This window comes from Callithrix jacchus, chromosome 4 (assembly GCF_049354715.1).
Source record: "Callithrix jacchus isolate 240 chromosome 4, calJac240_pri, whole genome shotgun sequence".
NCBI classification, from domain to species: Eukaryota; Metazoa; Chordata; class Mammalia; order Primates; family Cebidae; genus Callithrix; species Callithrix jacchus.
In genome coordinates this window covers 158,259,163-158,278,666 of record NC_133505.1, presented here as the reverse complement: position 1 = coordinate 158,278,666, position 19,504 = coordinate 158,259,163, and the positions used below count along the sequence as shown (strand labels likewise).

At 39.8% G+C, this 19,504-nt stretch overlaps 1 protein-coding gene across 11 annotated transcripts in view; it reads left to right on the top strand.

Annotated features, from left to right (window-relative positions):
• The window catches only part of RMND1 (required for meiotic nuclear division 1 homolog), a 45,011-nt gene that overhangs the window by 18,155 nt on the left and 7,352 nt on the right, over positions 1–19,504 (top strand). For 4 of the 11 annotated variants that reach the window (XM_008995248.5, XM_002747113.6, XM_035296986.3 and 1 more), the window contains 7 exons: positions 546–621; positions 3,885–3,924; positions 6,784–6,884; positions 9,829–9,935; positions 10,854–10,918; positions 12,238–12,314; positions 15,059–15,179. In XM_008995248.5, coding sequence (XP_008993496.1) covers positions 546–621; positions 3,885–3,924; positions 6,784–6,884; positions 9,829–9,935; positions 10,854–10,918; positions 12,238–12,314; positions 15,059–15,179 — 587 coding nt within the window. Of the gene's footprint in view, positions 1–545; positions 622–3,884; positions 3,925–6,783; positions 6,885–9,828; positions 9,936–10,853; positions 10,919–12,237; positions 12,315–15,058; positions 15,180–15,370; positions 15,605–16,241; positions 16,294–19,504 lie in introns of all 11 variants that reach the window. The other 7 variants (XR_013534634.1, XR_013534633.1, XM_078370306.1 and 4 more) reach the window with 4 other exon arrangements.

Genomic DNA, 19,504 nt, shown 5'->3' with positions numbered 1-19,504 from the left:
AGGTGGCTGCAGTAGTAGCCCTTGCGGTGGTTAACCTTGAAATTAGACATGTTTTGAAATGGTCAGTATCTTTATTTCTATGTATTTTCTATTGCCTTACTCTTTACACTTTAAAATTCAGCAGAAGGAGTAGTTTTGGAATAGTAAAATTACATTATTAATAAAATAGTATTTAAAGGAAGAGAATATATTCAAATTTTAAATTAATTTCATAGAAGTTTAATTCTTGAAGCTTAGTTGTATCGAACCTAAGACTTTGATAATTATCTGGACTAGTGTTATTGAATCAAAATGGGTATGAATGAGCTCTGATAATATCACAGGTTGAATGTTTTATAAACGTAATTGCATATTATTCTTTTGGTGTTCATATTTGCATTTTTATATATTAAATCCTTTCAGAGGCCTTAGTAAAAAGATGGTGATTGTGTTACAGAGCACTCCATGGCATATAAAGAAAGAATCTTAAGTAAAGTGTTTATAGGTGATTCTTACAGCTTGTGTTAACTTGACAAGCTTTTATGTTCATTTATTTTAAATCACAGATGCAGCAAATATTTTGGTGATAGGTATAGAAAATTCTGCAAAAGAAGGTGATCCTGGAACGGTATTCTTCTTCAGGTAAGAAAAGAAAGAAACCCCATTAGGTGATGGGTTGGGTCAATTAAGTGTGGTCTTTAAAGGTGCAGGCGCACCTTTCTTAACAGAATATGTATTCAAACTGTATTTGTGATTTAAGTTTATCATTTAATTCTTTTTTAATCTAGGAGAGTTTGTCACTTTTAGGAATCCTCTGGTAAACTCTCTTATGAAGTAAAGAGTTTTTCAAACAAGTGAACGATCTTCCCTTGTGTGTCTTTCTTTGTAAATATGGATTTTCATGGACTAAATTCCTGGAAAGCAGCCGATTTCCCATTCATCTTCAGAGCCCCTGGTCAGACTCTTGCCCCAGGGAAACTCCTGCTACCTCCCTGCTGGCTCTTCTCTCCATTTTCTTTCTTTTCTCCCTTCCCCTTTGGAAGCTCTTTAAAGTTTTAGCTTACCTCTCCAGAGGCTTTAGAGTAAGAGACTCATAAACACACTTAATCCTTTTATCTAAAGGCTGACTCAATACTAAATACTCCACAGTAGCTGCCTGGGAATGATAATGATGATAGAACCATGTGAAATAATCTCATTTATCCTCACCAAACTCAATGAAGGTCTGTTATTCCCATTTTGCAGCATAGGAAACTGAGGGCCATAGGGACTAAGTGAATTACTCATAGTCATGAGACTAGTACGTGACAGAACAGAAACACATGGAACATCTGTTGTGAGAATCAAAAGCTGAGTCAAGTTTTTGTGGTCATAATCCTTATAGTTGATGAGAAGTGGAAGTTCATTTTTCCATTCAATGCCTACCTTCCTTTTGACCCCATCTTTAAAGATAATCAAGATTCCAACATTTAATTCAAGTAGAGTAATAGCACCCCTGTTGTTCCATATCTGAGGGCCTCTAGATCAGCACAGTTCAGTAGAAATATAATGCAAGCCTCATATGTACTGATACATTTTCCAGTAACCACATTTTAAATTTTTTTTAAAAAGATAAAATTAATTTTGAACAACACAAATACGTTTCTTGAAATTAATTTTAACAATGTATTTTATTCAACCCAGGCTACCTAAAGTATTATCATTTCAACATGTTACTAATAATATTTCTTCACTCTCTATAGTAAGTCTTTGAATTTTGCTATGTATTTTACACTTACAGTGCATCTCAGTTTGCACCAGGCATGTTTTGAGCACCCAATAGCCACGTGGTTTCTGAGTGGGAAAGGGAACTGAGTACCATGTTGCATAGCACAGCTCTAGATGGAGGAATACACAATTCACCAGGCCTCTCTTCTGCCTGGAAGGGATTCTCTGAACTGATACTGTGGCTGTGGCTTGAAATACCTCTCAAATCCATATCCTGAAACCTTCTCCTGGCCTATTGTAACAGCTTACTTATTGTCTCCCTGCCTTCCTGCTCACCCACTACCAGTCTGTCTGTCTGTTGTAAGCAGGGTCATTCTTCAGTGGGCATTTCTGACAACTACACTCTCCTGCCTAAATTTCCATGGAATATAAACAAATTCTCTATCACTGCATAAAGTTCCCTTCAGGATTGGCCTCTACTTGCCTCTTTAACCTGGTTGCCCACTACTTGACCACATCTGCAGCCATGCAGCTACTGGCTGTTTCTTCTAAGATGCTGCTCTGCTCCCTCCCACCTGCTCTCTGAGCCTGTGTTTCTCCTATGCTCTGTTGTCTCCTTGTTTTCTCATTTGGCTACCTCTTCTAGTCCTTTGGCAGAGGGGTCCCTCTGGTGTACATTCCATAGTATACTCTGCATGCTCTTATAGCACTGATCACACACTATTGTAATTGGTGGTCTAAGTGCCAGTCCCAGTCTTTTCTAGATTGAGGATAAGATTGCAGTCATACTCATCTTTCTATCACAGATACTGAGCATGGACCCACACATATACTAAGCACTTTACTTAGAGATGTTTAAAGAATGACATGGGGCTATTAATTTTTTACCTTGCTTCTGTTTCCTCTTTTCCTTTCTCCAGTGCAGTAGCCCTGAGCCATAACTCCTGTTTTCATTTATTGCCTAAAATAGCTTCAACACATCAGACTTCAGAAATCAAAACAAGTACATTTATAGTGTTAGACCCTAAATAATGTCAAAGCCATAATCGGATTCAGAGGGTTTCCTATGGCTTCATTGTAGTTCTGTTCAAAGCACTATGAGCATGGGTAGCATTATTCCATAGAGGCTTTTAACCATCTGACACTTATATTAGTCTGACTAAAAGCATAACCCTTGGCCAGGTGCGGTGGCTCACACCTGTAATCCCAGCACTTTGGGAGGCCGAGGCAGGTGGATTACCTGAGCTCAGGAGTTTGCCACCAGCCTGGGCAACATGGTGAAACCCCGTCTCTACTAAAAAATATAAAAAATTAGGACTGGGCGCGGTGGCTCATGCCTGTAATCCCAGCACTTTCGGAGGCCGAGGTGGGTGGATCACGAGGTCAAGAGATCAAGACCATCCTGGCTGACATAGTAAAACCCCGTCTGTACTAAAATATAAAAAATTAGCTGGGCGTGGTGGCGCACGTCTGTAGTCCTAGCTGATTGGGAGGCTGAGGCAGGAGAATTGCTTGAACCCGGGAGGCAGAGGTTGCAGTGAGCGGAGATCGCGCCACTGCACTCCACCCTGGCACCTGGCAACAGAACGAGACTCTGTCTCAAAAAAAAAAAAAAAAATATATATATATATATATAAATAAGCTGGGCACAGTGGTATGCGCCTGTAGTCCCAGCTACTTGGGAGGCTGAGGCAGGAGGATTGCTTGAACCCAGGAGGCAGAGGTTGCAGTGAGCCGAAATTTCGCCACTGCACTCCAGCCTGGGCGACACAGCAAGACTCCATCTCAAAAAAAAAAAAAAAAAAGCATAGCCCTTTATTCTTTGCCCATTAGTCTGCCTATTGAGAGCTAAGACAAGGTCTCAGAACTTCCTTACTCTGATTTATGTGGATCAGAACTGAACCAAGTGTGAAAGAGTCTACACACACGAAGTTGTATAGTATTACAATAATAGCTATTTATTCTGCAAACCATGTGAGAAATCATAAATTTTTGGGAGGTCAGGTTTTATCAAGAATTTTATTTTAGCTCTTATATTAGCAAGTTCACCTAAGGACCATAATCTTAAACTAGTAAGTACATCATATTTTGAAACATTACATCTTGTATACATTCTAGAAGTTACATAGCTTTTTACATGACCCTAAAGAATGTATTCTACCTGTATCTTAGTGGATTCTTTTATTTTTTTGAATCAGGGAAGGAGCTGCTGTGTTTTGGAATGTGAAAGACAAAACTGTAAGTGTGAATAAAAATGTGAAAGTATAAAAATTTAGTTTTGTGAGAATGAATTGTTAATTAGCACTACTCAATAAACTGAAATATTAGAAGAGAAATTAATAGATAATGCACAACCTATTTGCTCTGCAAAACTGATATTTATCTTACCAGTTTTATCTTCCAAAACATATTGTATTTTGGGTTAAGAATTCCTGCATTTTCCATTCTCTAGACACACACTAATTTGTGTAAAATCAGAATCATCCTAACTATCCTGCAGACAGAAGGAAGTACTGTAGACCTTGAATGTTGTACTATACAAAATATATACACAGTTAATTGGATGCTGGTCGCATTGGGTGTTCTTTTAGATCAAGTTGTCTACAACTTACTACTCATGGGAAATAATATTTTCAGTATCCAAATCAAGATTTGTTTAATACAAACATTTTAGAGGCAAACTGGTAGTCTACATTAAAGCTTTATATTTAACCCCAGCAATTTTACACCTAGAAATTTATCCAAAGGAAATAACTGTAACTATTCATGATGATTTATGTACAAAAATGTTCATCAGAGCAATATTTATAATGGCAAAAATTAGAAATTACCAAAATACACAGTAATAGTTTGTTACATACATCCATATACTACTGTTATACTATAGATCCCCTTAGAAATCATGTAAAAAATATCTATTTCTGGGAGATTACCTACATATATAATATAGTTACATTAAAAGAGCACATTACACAGCTAGGTGCAGTGGCTCACGCCTGTATTCCCAACACTTTAGGAGGCCAGGGCCAGCAGATCTTTTGAAGCTAGCAGTTCGATACCAGCCTGGCCAGCATGGTGAACCCCATGTCTACTAAAAATACAAAAATTAGCTGGGCATAGTGGTGTACCTGTAATCCCAGCCAGTCGGGTGGCTGAGGCACAAGAATCACTTGAACTTCGGAGGCAGAGGTTGCAGTGAGCCAAGATCAGGCCACTGACTCCAGCCTGGGAGACTGAGAGAGATACTCTGTCTCAAAAAAAAAAAAAAGCAGGTTACAAAATATAACCAATATAATCTCAGAACTGGTTAAAAAAAAACATGCTTTATATTATACAGTCCCAATTTTACTAAAAGGAAACACAGTAGGGAGTGGGGAGGGGAACTTGGAGGAGAGAAAATACAAATGACCAATAAATATAAGAAAATACAAGTTGGCTATTTGAAGTTGCAAAGATATAAAAAGCTGATAATACCCCATTTTCTTAAGAGTAGTTTCATAAATGTTTAGATTTCTACATTTGGAAAAACTATTTTGGAGAGCAGCCTAGCAGTATTGTAAGTGTGGGCCAGGTATGGTAGCCACACCTTTAATCATACCAATTCAGGAGGCTGGGGTGGGAAGATTGCTTAAGCCCAGGAGTTCCAGACCAGCCTGAACAACACAGTGAGATCTCATCTCTACAAAAAGTTTTTAGAAATTAGCCAGGGTTGAGGTGCGTGCCTGTGGTCTGAGGCTGATGCAGGAGGATCGCTTGAGCCCAGGAGTTTGAGGCTGCAGTGAGCTATGATTCCATCACTGCACTGCGGCCTGGGTGACAGAGTGAGACCCTGTATGTTACATATACACATATTTTGTAAGTGTGCATATCTTTTGATCTAGCAATTCCTAAAGAAATATTCTCACAAGACCATGAAGATATATGCACAGGTATTACACATTGCAAAATAGTAATAATGGAGAGTAGAAAAAAAATCCCCTGTGGAGGACATCTAGGTTGGTTAAATAAATTGCAGTTCCTCTGTTAAGGAAAATAGTGTTGAAAATGTTCATGTACATTATATCCTACTTTACATAAAAGCCACATAAATAGGTACATATATACAGATAAAAAGTCGGGAAGAATGTGCACCAAGTTTAATTATGGTTTGCTGTGGGGATTGGGACTTCAGTAGAGCGAAGAGAAAGAGATGGTCATTTTCCACACCTGTGTGGCTTAATTTTTTATAAGTATTTTGGGCTTTACTTTTTTTTTTTTTTTTTGAGATAGGATCTTGAGGCCAGGCGCAGTGGCTCACGCCTATAATCCCAGCAGTTTGGGAGGCCGAGGCGGGTGGATCACGAGGTCAAGAGATCGAGACCATCCTGGTCAAAAAGGTGAAACCCAATCTCTACCAAAAATACAAAAATTAGCTGGGCATGGTGGTGCACGCCTGTAGTCCCAGCTACTTGGGAGGCTGAGGCAGGAGAATTGCTTGAACCCAGAAGGCAGAGGTTGCGGTGAGCCGAGATCGTGCCATTGCACTAGTCTGGGTAACAAGAGCGAAACTCCGTCTCAAAAAAAAAAAGAGAGAGATAGGATCTTGCTCTGTCACACAGGCTGGAGTGCAATGGCCTGATATGGGCTCACTGCAGCCTCCACCTCCCAGGCTCAAGCCAGCCTCTCAGGTAGGTGGGACTACATGTCTGTGCCACCACTCCCAGATAATTTTTGTATTTTTTTGTAGAGATGGGGTCTTGCCATGTTGCCCAGGCTGGTCTTAAACTCCTGAGCCCAAGTATCCACCCACCTCTGCCTCCCAAAGTGCTGGGCTTATTAAAGAGATTTAAAGAATACAAATTATAATATCACTAGTAATTTTCTTTGGGTTGTAAGATAATGATAACCTTTATTTTATTCATCCTCATCTGTGTTTTCCAAATGTAAAATGAACATGTCATCCTAGTTTACTATCACAAAGAATTTGCCTTTTCCTTAACAAATAATGCAACACAAATAATGCCTTTAAGTGGAATGAAGACTGTTAGAAGCATCAAAATCATAACATACTTGAACTGAGGGAGTTATGATTTCAGGTTAATCTTCCTTTTCTTCTAGATGAAGCATGTGATGAAAGTTCTAGAAAAACATGAAATTCAGCCCTATGAAATCGCACTGGTACACTGGGAAAATGAAGAACTTAACTACATAAAAATAGAGTAAGCAACTTTTCATCAAATTTATGAAAGGGGCACTTGGAATAAATTAGGTAAAGCAATGGAGGAGATATGCGTATGGAAACTTCATTTTAAGAAAAAAGTTGCACAGTACAAAGTCTAACCCATAATACAATAAATATTAGAGGATAAGCATAATTTTTTGAACTTCTCAGGCTATTTACAAGTTAAAACAAGTAAATAGTATAGCCTCCAAATGGAAATTTTAAGTTTCTAAGCAGCCTAATCCAATAAAATAGTATGCATTTATCAAGTGAACCTATCAAATTATTCCAGTAAATTTTTCTCCTGAGTAAATCCAGTTGTTTCCCCTTGATTTGGGGGAGGTATAAAAAGGAAGTATAGTGAGGGGCAATCTAGGAGACCTACTTGTAGAAATGTGGGTGCTGGAAGAAGTGGGACCTGGTATACCATTTTCAATAGGATATATGAGTAGGCAACAGACTAGTTGATTTTCCTGACTCAGCAAGAGGGAAAAAAATGAAGATATATTAGAGCTGAGACAGAGGCAGTATGATAAGGATAGTAGGATCTTTTTCCTCGTCGAGTTACCTGTCTAGTGGAATATGAGAAACACAGTCTTTGTAGGTTCTTAAGAAAGGTAGTGTTGGCCAGATGCTTCTGTGTTTTCCAAATATAAAAACAAATGAACATGTCATGGAGTAGCTCACACCTGTAATCCCAGCACTTTGGGAGGCCAGGGTGGGAGGATCACCTGAGGTCAGGAGTTCAAGACAGTCTGGCCAACAGGGGGAAACCCATCTACTAAAATTGCAAAAATCAGCCGGGTGTGGTGGCCCATGCCTGTGATCCCAGCCACTTGGGAGGCTGAGGCAGGAGAATTGCTTGAACATAGTAGGCGGAGGTTGCCATGAGCTGAGATCACACCACTGCACTCCAGCCTGTGCAACAGAGTGAGACTCCACCTCAAAAAAAAAAAAAAAAAGCGTTGAAAGCAGAGCTTTGGGAAGACTTGGAAGAGAGACAGAGAGACTAGCTGTAGAAAGACCAGATGGGGATAAGAGCTGAGTAATCTGTACTTAGCACCAGTAGGGCCAGTCACGGTTTTCTAAAGTGCCTTCCATGCATTATTTCCTTTAATCCTGAGAAAACCCCTATAATTGCAGCTAACTGGCTTTCAAATGAGATTTACTGCATCCTGTCTTGCCAAAGGGCACCTGTGAGTCAGCCTGAGCCCAGTGGTGGCTGCAGTCAGAAGTAAGGATATAAACCTCAGAGAGACAGCAAATGAGCAGCCTGTAGAATTCAGTCTTTAGCAATTATTCAGCCCTTGGCCTGAATAATTCATAGGATGGCTCCTATGAAGCCCTTTCTGTGTTCTATCAGGTTTACATTAAAATGGCAAAAACCGTGATTACTTTTGCACCGAACTAATACTTCCATATCAAACTATTGCTAACTAGGCCCTTGTGTGTGTGTGTGTGCATGTGTGCTTATCCACACACACATGTTACTCTACAGTGTGTGAGGAGTAAAATCCTTAATGCTTAGGATCCTAGAGTTGGTTATTTCGTTTCATCAGAAAGACTGTTCTGGCTGCCACCTACGTGGTTATTATGTGAGCCCTGTGAAATTCCAGGGATCTTCTCAGCTCTGTGGCATGGGCCGAGCTGACTCATAAAGCCCCTTATGGTCAGGCACCGTAGCCTACACCTGTAATCCCAACACTTTGGGAGGTCAAGGCGGGCAGATCACTTGAGGTCAGGAGTTCGAGACCAGCCTGGCCAACATGATGAGATCCTGTCTCTACTAAAAATATAAAAATTAGCTGGGTGTGGTGGTACACACCTATAATCCCAGCTACTCAGGAGGCTGAGGCAGGAGAATCACTTGAACTTAGGAGACGGAGGTTGTAGTGAGCTGAGATTGAGCCACTGTACTCCAGCATGGGCGAAAGGGTGCGAATCTCAAAAAAAAAACCCTCTTGTGACTGCTGTCTTTGCTTTCCTTCCTTTATCTGAGGTTGTCATAGCAGATGCTTCCTCACAGCCCTCCATCGGGCCCCTGTCCTCTTCCCTTTGGCCGTCTCTTGTCTGACATCTTTTGTGAAGGTTTACCCTGTGTTTTTTCCATTGACTTGTGATGTTTATATTCACACATTCCCTCCCTTCCCCCATCCCCTGTCTAGAGTCCCCCACAGTCACACATTCATTTTTCACAACTTCCTTGTCTCCCTCCCCAACCCCACCAGGTCAGTGAGATTTTAGATTACACTCCATATATAGTTTTATATGCAGCATTTTTTTCATATGGAAATTTATTGTGAACGTTCTCTTTTTTTATTAACTATCCTTCCAAAACACACTTGTAAGTTTTTCTTGGTGGAATGACTATCACTGGGCCAACCCCTACTGAACATTTGGTTTCTTTCCTAATTTTTTACTCTTAAACACTGACCATTTTTTTAAAAAGTTTTCAACCAAGTGTGGTGACTCACAACTTTAATCATAGCACTTTGGAAGGCCAAGGTGGGCTGATCATTTGAGGTCCAGAGTTCGAGACCAGCCTGGCCAACATGGTGAAACCCCATCTCTATTAAAAATACAAAAAAAATTAGCTGGGTGTGGTGGCGCATGCCTGTAATCCCACCTACCGGGAAGGCTAAGGCAGGAGAATCGCTTGAACCCAGGAGACTGAGGTTACAGTGAGCTGAGATCGTGCCACTGCACTCCAGCCTGGGTGGCAGAGTGAGGCTCCGTCTCAAAAAAAAAAAAAGTTTTCTTGTACACAAATTTTTCTTTGCATCTTAGATTATTTCCTTAGGATAAACTCCTAGAAATGGAATTACTTGGACCAAAGGATGTTAGAACTTTTGTAACACTTGATAGAAATTGTCAAAATTACCTCCAGAAAGATGATATGATTGGTTTTTAAGATTTAGAAGGTATTTTTTTGCTTTTCACAGGGGACAGTCAAAACTTCACAGGGGGGAAATCAAGTTAAATTCAGAGCTAGATTTAGATGATGCCATTCTAGAGAAGTTTGCTTTCTCCAATGCTCTCTGCCTTTCTGGTAAGTTACTGCTGCTTATGGGTTAGGGTACTATAGTTGTCATTTCACTGAGGGAAGTTTAAATATTTAGTAACCATTTTGGTATTTTTTCAGAATACTCAACAAAGCCTCAGCATTCGTTTTTTTGTGTTTTTTTTTTTCTTCATCAGAAAAAATGCCTAGTATAAAAGATAGTACTGTGCTGAAGTTACTCATTCCTTATTAATTGTATTAATAAAGCTTACCCTCTCCAAAAATATTTTTTAGATGATGATTATTAGAGTCTTTGTTTTTCTCTCTTCTCTCTATGCGATTGTTATTCTTCAATAGTCTTCACTCCAGAGAAAGCCCAGCCTTGTGTGACTGGACGCAGGTCCCTGTGTAGAGAAACATACTCTAGTGTTTCATAGGAATGGGAGCCAGAGTCACAGAGGCTGTGTTTCTTCTGAAAGATCCATGTCCCAGAATCAAACTATAGAAATTCTTTAAGCATTTCTTTTGCCAGCAGTCTACATTAGGTAGCTGCTGCAGTGGCCTGTCCGTACCATTCTGAGGGGCTTTGGAGATTTCTGAGGTTTACTCCTAGTCCTGAGGAGTAAAGGGGAGGCCAGGAAAGTCTTAGTCCCGCCTCATCTGCAGAGCTACCTGGGGTATCAACATGTACCCTACCCTCCTCAGTTTCCGAGATGGAATATTACAAAATCAGGAATTCTAAATGTAGCTGTGGTCTGTCAACAGGGCATGGAAGTGATTCCATTTCCTCTGTCCATTTTAGTTCTGTCCTTTAGGATAATTAACTATTCTTAAACTATATTTTCAAGGTTTTAGTACTTTTTCTTAAACTCCTGTTGAAATGATGGTGAAGATACTGTGCAATGATGTATTTTATATAAATGTGAATGTGATAAAGAAATGTTCCATTGTTAATTTTTTTCCCAGTAAAACTGGCAATTTGGGAAGCATCTCTGGATAAATTTACTGAATCTATTCAGTCAATTCCTGAGGTAATTACATCAATTTTATGCTTATTCAAGGATTGATTTTTATATGGAAAAAATATGAATTTCCCAATATAACAATATAGAGTTGTCCCTCAGTATCCATGGGAGATTGTTCCAAGACCCCTGTGGATACCAGCATCTACTGGTGCTCAAGTCCCTGATAATCACATTTGCATATAAGCTATGCATATGCTCCTGTGTACTTTCAACCATCTCTAGATAATACCTAATATAATGTAAATGCTATGTAAATAGCTGTCATACTGTATTGCTTAGGAAATAATAACAAGAAAAAACAGTTTGTACATGTTCAGTACAGATGCAACCATCCTTTTTTCTCTACATACTGTCAGACTGCAATTGGTTGAATCTGTGGTTGCAGAACTTACAGAGGGCTGATTGTTAAGGAGTACGTAATTATAAACAATAAGAAAGCTACTTACTGAACTTATGCAAACTAGAACACCCAGTTACATATAAAATGACAAAATAAGAAATTTCATATTGATTAGTTTTTGCTTTTTAAAACTTCAAATTGGTTTCCTCTGTTGGTGCAATATACTTTTTTAAATTATTAATATAATTGAGATGGGGTCTGGCCATGTTGCGCTGGCTGGTCTCAATAGTTTTTACTTTTTAAAACTTCAAATTGGTGTCCTCTGTTGGTGCAATATACTTTTTTAAATTATTAATATAATCAGATGGGATCTGGCCATGTTGCCCAGGCTGGTCTCAAACTCCTGGGCTCAAGTGATCCTCCCGCCTCAGCCTCCCAGAGTGCTGGCATTATAGGCCATGAGCCGCTGTGCCCATCAGTTGCAGTATTTCTTAATGTAACTGGATTAAAGAAAAGAGTGAAATGTTTCCTCTCTAAGAAAGGAAATTATGACTACTTTTCATGACCTAAGAAAGTGTTTTGCTAAATTGTGAGAAAAATCATGACGTGAAAATACATGTGAAGTTATATTAGAATTTGAGTATACCTTAAAAATCATTTTTATGGTAGTTAACCGTGTCTTTATTGTGAACGAGTAATCTAATTATACTTCGGAAAGGAGGCCCTGCTTTTCCACTAAGAGATTAGGAATGTATGTATCATATGAAATGCTGATGAGAAGGGAAATGAAAAGGAATATACTATTTCTACCTAATAAAATTTAAAATGTCAAGGTGATTTAAGACATAAATCTGGGAGCCAGCCATCCTAAAAAATATTTACATAGGATCAAAATTTTGCCACTTCATATTTTGCCCTGTTGACCTCATACTTACTAGAAAGAGAGATACATGGCTTTTTGGTTTTTCGATTCCCTCCCAAATAGGCTTTAAAAGCTGGGAAGAAACTGAAACTGTCTCATGAAGAAGTTATGCAGAAGATGGGTGAACTCTTTGCCCTAAGGTAAAACTTTTCTCTCTAAATAAAATATTTCATCTATTTAACGGTCTCAAGAAAATGTTCCCATCATTCTGTGGTAAAGAACAAACATTTACACCTTTTTGAGAATTGCAGCTCTTTTCAGTTCATTGATTATGAGCAGGGAGATCTCTTACCCCATTAGAAGTAGCTGGGCTATGTTAAGACAGGACTGAAGGAAATCATGCATGTGCAAAAGAGATCACAATTCATTTACATTAAACCCACATTATAGAGCGTGGTGGATGTTCTTTGAAGGTAGAAAGATACATTTCTGAATTTGGTTAATGGGAATTCTCTGTAAAGATATGTCACTGCATCATAATGCTAAATAGATCTAATTGCTACCGAAAAGTTTTTTTGAATCTGAGACCCCAGGATGCCACAGAAGAGAAAAACTGCTGCCCATTCAACTATGACAATACGTTTTTTAATCAGAGAATTAAAATTTTACATTTAATGAAATAGCTTTTAGTCTTGGTTGGATGTAGATTAACTCACATCGCCTCCTGGGCATATATGCAAAGGAAAGCATAAGAAAGTCCATTATTTAAGGCAAAGGCAAGTAAGTGTCACCCGCCACCTGTCAGACACCATTCATTTTAAGATGCCTCGAGATTTAAAAAGGGACTATGTCTAAAAACTGATGAATCATTTTAAGTAAGTGTCTGGAAAGGTTTTCAGTTTATTTTATTCTTGTAGCTGTCCTAGAATTTATGGAATGAAACGTCCTGATGTTGGTGTTTTCCTCACAGGCAGCATTGTCCGGTTTATCCCTCTAGCATATGGAATGAGTTATCAGAGCTCATTGCGAATGTTCACCCAAGACCTGTTTTTCCACGTTCTCCTTGGACGCTCTACCTGGAGAGCAGAAGTGGTCAAGGGTTTCATTGTCTGTGTATCTCTCATAGCTCAGGACCTCTAGTTCAGGGTACCAACAAAAAGCAAAAAACCTCCTGCCTCACCCTCCCGAGTAGCTGGGACCACAGCAGTGCACCACCACAACCGGCTAATTTTTTAAATTATTTGTAGAGACAGGGTTTCCCTGTGTTGCCCAGGCTTGTCTCAAACCCCTGCTCAATCCATCAGGAGCATCCTGCAGCAGATCTAAAGCCTCACATTCTCTGAGAAGTAGGGTAGAGAGATGCTTCTCTCCTGTTCTCTTGGTAATGCAGGCAGAATTTGACACAGTGAATTATAATATCCAAACTGAATAGTTAGGATAAAATATACATAGGTTTGTGAATAGTTTCTATAAAGGCTTACTTTTATCCTGTTTTCTTACCTGTACAATAAAAATACTTATGTGTTAATATAAGGACTATAATAGATCTGTGAAAATAAACATGGCAAATTATATTAGGTTAAAAAGTCTAAATTTATATAGGGTATGATCCCATTTGTGCAAGCAAATAAAAATATTCATGTTTATCTTTATATACATACATAATGTACACATGTTTGCTTGCACACACATGCATGCATGAATACAGAAAGATCTGGAAGGACACAGCAAAGTGTCTCTACAGGCCTGTCCTTGGGGAGAATAAAAGATTTGAGCTGTGTGGTAGCATAAGAGGGCCTACCACTATTTTTTTTTAATCTTCCTCTAGGGTAGTTTCCTTTTTTTTTTTTAATCGTGAATAAGTAGGTATGTTTTACTTTTTTTTTTTTTAAGACAGGGTCTCACCTTATCACCCAGACTAGAGTACAGTGGCACAATCATAGCTCACTGAAGCCTTGATCTCCCAGGCTCAGGCAGTCCTCCTGCCTCACCTCCCAAGTAGCTGGGACCACAGCAGTGCACCACCACACCCAGCTAATTTGTTAAATTATTTGTAGAGACAGGGTTTCCCTGTGTTGCCCAGGCTGGTCTCAAACCCCTGCTCAAGCAGTCCTCCTCTCTTGGCCTCCCAAAGTGCTGGGATTACAAGCATGAGCTACTGCTATATCAGTTTATATGTTACTTTTATAACTTAGATTTTTATTTAGTTAAAAATTTAAAAGTAAGCGTAAGACCAAGCACGGTGGCTCACACCTGTAATCCCAGCACTTTGGGAGGCTGAGACAGGTGGATTTCTTGAGGCCAGGAGCTTGTGACCAGCCTGGCTAACATGATGAAACCCTGTCTCCACTAAAAACACAAAAATTAGCCAGGCATGGTGGTGTGCACCTCTAATCCCAGCTTCATGGGAGGCTGAAGCACAAGAATTGCTTGAACCCAGGAGGCGGAGGTTACGAGCCAAGATCATGCCACTGTACTCCACCCTGGGAGACAGCAAGATTCTGTCACAAAAAAAAAAAAAAAAAAAAAGCCGGGCATGGTGGCTCACTCCTATAATCCCAGCACTTTGGGAGACGGGGGTGGCAGATCATCTGAGGTCGGGCGTTCGAGACCAGCCTGAGCAACACGGAGAAACCCCATCTCTACTAAAACTATAAAATCAGCCAGGCCTGGTGGTACATGCCTGTAATCCCAGCTACTACTTGGGAGGCTGAGGCAGGAGAATTGTTTGGAGACCAGGAACTCCTGACCTTGTGATCCGCCCATCTCAGTCTCCCAAAGTATTGGGATTACAGGCGTGAGCCCCTGCGCCTGGCCAAGAGCCTCTCTCTTACAAAAAAAAAAAAAAGGTTTTCAAAAAGCACCATGTAAATATTAAATATAATAGAAACAATGATTTTTAATTCAAGATAAATAAAAAGTTGTAATTTTCCCTTTTTTAAAGGCACCGTATAAACTTGAGTTCAGACTTCTTGATTACTCCTGATTTCTACTGGGACAGAGAAAACCTGGAAGAGCTTTATGATAAAACATGTCAATTCCTTAGCATTGGCCGAAGGGTTAAGGTATGTATGTACTTTTACACTTTATCTTAGCCAAAAGGCGGAGAAGTGATGTATTTTGTACTTTTAATGGGAGAAAAAGACACATTGTTGCCTATAAATTAAGTGAATATGTTTAACTGCTTTCAGGGAAATAATCTTGTTTGACTTCCACTCAAATCTCTTTATATTTCCCCTTTTTGTCCTCTGTACAGTCACTTTTCAGTTCTTTACGTCAAAGGATCTTCTGATTTTAGCTTCACAGACTTTAAGGTCGATGAATAAGATGAGAATTTGGAAACCTAAAAGTCCATTAGGAAGTTCTTACCAAGTTTCAAGCAAGAGTTCCTGACTGCTCCTGATCTAGGCCTTGGAGAAGGAAGAATAAAGGACGGATGACTGAGTTTTGCCTGGAGGTGACAAGTAGAAAGGTGGCAAAACAATGAGAGGTCAGAGAGGGGAGGTGACAGACTAAATCGGAGATATGCTGAGATTAGAGGAGCAACAGGATAATCCAATTAGCTCTGTCATGCAGGCATATAGAGGGGCAGAAGCAAAGTCGAGAAAAGAGATGTGTATCAAGGTATAGTGATGGGGCCAGGTGCTGTGCCTCATGCCTGTAATCCCAGCGCTTTGGAAGGTCGAGGCAGGCAGATCACCTGAGGTCAGGAGTTCAAGACTAGCCTGGACAACATGGTGAAAGCCTGTCTCTACTAAAAATACAAAAATTAGCCAGGCATGGTGGTACTGAAGGAGGCTGAAGCAGGAGAATCACTTGAACCCAGGAGATGGAGCTGAGGTCGTGCCACTGCACTCCAGCCTGGGTGACAGCATGAGACTCTGTCTCAAAAAATAAAAAAAAAAATGAAAAGACAAAATGTTTTATCGCCACACCTTCTCCCTCATGCCACCCTGTACAGTCACACCACCTTCCCCTCCCCGGACTGTCCCTAACTCCTGGCAGAGTCATGTCTTCTCCATCTCCATAATTTTATCATTTTGAGGATGTTATAGAGTCATACAGTATGTGACTTTTTAGCTGGCTTTTCTCACTGACCATAATGCCCTCAACTTGGATCCATGCAGGTTGTGACTCGTATCAATTCCTGTCTTCCTGTGGCTCCTGAAACGTTTTTCGGTATTTCATTTTGATGTTATTTTTTAGTATGTCTTTGCATACATATTTAGTAGTTGCTCTGGTTATTCCATCATATATATAACTTACTACATGCTACTGATTTCAACATCTTGCAGATTAAATGAAGTATAGAATCTTTATTTCCCTAATGGATGATTGGATGCAGAAAAGAAAACCCTTACTTCTTTTATATTCCTTTATGCTTTCCTGTTTATAATGTAGTCTTAACTGTTCTTCTGCAGACAGAGAAACCTTCATCAGATAATGTTATAATTTTTGCTTCACCCATAAAATATAACTTAGAAAACTGAGAAAAGTCTGTTGTATGTACCCATGTTTTTATTCTTTGTTTTTTCCTTCTGATCTTAAGATTTCTTTACTGTTTTGTGTGTGTGTGTGTATGTTTTCAAGAACTTTATTTAGCTATTCTTTTAAAGTAAGTCTAGTGAGACAGATTTTCTTAGTTTGTCTTCATCTGAGAATGTCTTAATTTTCTCTTCATTCCTGAAGAATATTTTCCTAGAAATAGGATTCTGGGTGGACAGTTTTCTTTCTTTCAGCACCTGAAAAATGCTGTGTCACTTCCTTCTGACCCCCAGGGTTTCTGATGGGAAATCTGCCATAATTCTATGACATGTATGTTTTAATCTTTTATTATAATTTCACAAGTCTTTGAGGCTCTGTTCACTTCTTCTGCAGTATATTTTCTCTCTGTTAAGATTGGGTAATTTCCTCTGTCTGATCTTCTAGTTAATTGATTCTTTCCTCTGTTACTTTCATTTTGCTGCCCATTATTGAGTTTTTTATTTTATTCATTGTATTTTTCTGTTCTAAAATTTCCATGTTTTCTTCTTTGTATCTTGTTTCTTTGCAGAGACTCCCTGCTTTTTCATTTGTTTCAAGTGTGTTCAGAATTGCTTGTTGAATCATGTATATGATAGTTACTTTAAAATCATCTGATAATTCTAACATCACATACCTCTTGATGTTGGTATCTACTGATTGTCTTTTCTTATTCCAACTAATTTTAATACCTCCAATTTCTCTTATCGCCTCAAGTGTTCTGGCTTGATATACAAAGTCCTTTCTATTGTATCCGTTTTTCAATCATATTTCCTACCAAATCCCCACATTAACCTTGTATCTCATCAAAAATAAATGATTAGCCTGGGAAACAGTGAGACCTCATTTCTACTGAACAGTTTTTTTTTTTGTTTTTTTTTTAATTAGCCAGGTATAATGACAAGTGCCTGTAGTCCCAGCTACCTGGGAGGCTAAGGCAGGAGGATTGCTTTAGTCCAGAAATTTGAAGCTACAGTGAGCCATGATCATACCACTACACCCCAGTCTAGGCAACAGCAAGACTCTGTCTCAGAAAAATTAAAGATTTATAATTTCAAAGACCATGGTTTGTTGAATGCCACAGTCACTTCAGCATCTGCATTTTTTTTTTTCTCTAAGCTAGACACCACCCTTTTCAAAACCACATCAAAGGTATCTGCAGTTGTCACTGATCTGGGTACCACCTGTTCCTCTGTAGGTGTCTTCCAGCACAGGACAGTAGAGGTCATCACCACTGGTCAGGGCAGGAAAACCAAGCTATGTTGCTTTTAGCTGACACAGAAAGATTGATTAGTGATGGTTTAAGAATCAGATTCAGTGGACTTCCATCAGCATAGTTTTAGATACCAAAGGTCTAATTAGACACTGATTTGACAGTTCAATTGTCTCGTCAGATATGAAAAGCACGGACTTTCCTGGTTGTCGACTGTACACACAGGCAGAACTAGAGGAGGTAAGGGAGGGATACTAAAAGCTTTACACAGATGAGGTATATATTGTGATTGTGTGAGCTACTGCTGTGTAACAAATTACCCCAAAACTTGGTGGACTGAAACACCACTTACTGGCTGGATGCAGTGGCTCAAGCCTGTAACCCTGGCACTTTGGGAGGCCGAGGCAGGCAGATCATTTAAGGCCAGGAGTTCAAGACCAGCCTGGCCAACACGGTGAAACCCTGTTTCTACTAAAAATACAAAAATTAGTCTTGCATGGTGATGCACAGCTGTAGTCCCAAGTAGCTGGGAAGCTACTCGGGAGGTTGGGGCACAAGAATCATGTGAACCCAGGAGGCAGAGGTTACAATGAGCTGAGATTGCACCTTTGCACTCCAGCGTGGATGATAGAATGAGACTCCATCTCAAAAATAATAAAAAGAAACACCACTTAATATTTCAGTTTTTGTGGGTCAGTAATTGGTGTGGTTTAGCTGGGTCCTCTGACTCTGCATTTCTCACAAGGCTGCAGTCATCTCAAGGATTCACTTCCTAGTTTAGTTGTGGTTATTGGCTGGACTTGGCTCCTCTCAGGCTATTAGATTGAGGCCTCAGTTTCTCATAAGCTGTTGTCTAGAGCCCTCCCGCAGCTCCTTGCCACAGAGGCTTCTCCATAGAGCATCTCACAGCATGGCAGCGTGCTTCATCAGAATGAGCAAGTAGGGGAGTGATAAGGTTTGCATCTGTGTCCCTGCCTAAATCTTCTGTTGAATTGTAATGTCCCATGTTAAAGGTGGGTCCTGGTCAGGGAGTGACTGGATCAAAAGTTAGATTTCTCATAAGTGGTTTAACACCATCCACTTGGTGCTGTTCTCATGATAGTTAAGGTTGTTTGAAAATTTGTAGCACCTGCATCTCCCCTTGCTTGCGCTCTCTTGCTTCTGCCATGTAAGCTACCTGCTCTCCCTTCACCTTCCACCATGACTGTAAGTTTCTAGAAGCTTCCTCAGAAGCCAAGCACATGCTAGCATCATGCTCCCTGTACAGCCTGCAGAAGCGTGAGCCCATTAGGCCTCTTTTCTTTATAAATTACCCAGTCTGGGGTATTTCTGTATAGCAATGAGAGAATGGACTAATAATGAGAGCAAGAGGGCTCTCATTGAGGGCATGGTGGTGGATGCCTGTAATCTCAGCCATTTAGGAGGCTGAGGCAGGAAAACTGCTTAAACCCTGGGGGAGCGGAGGTTGCAGTGAGCCGAGCAGGAAGAGAAGGCTAGTAAAACAGAAGTCACAGTCTTTTGCAGCCTAATCACACAGGTGACATCCCATCACTTTTGCTGTGCTCTCTTTGTTAAAAGCAAGTTAGGGCCAGGTACAGTGGTTCATGCCTGTAATTCTAGCCCTTTGGGAGGCTGAGATGGGAGGATCACTTGCGG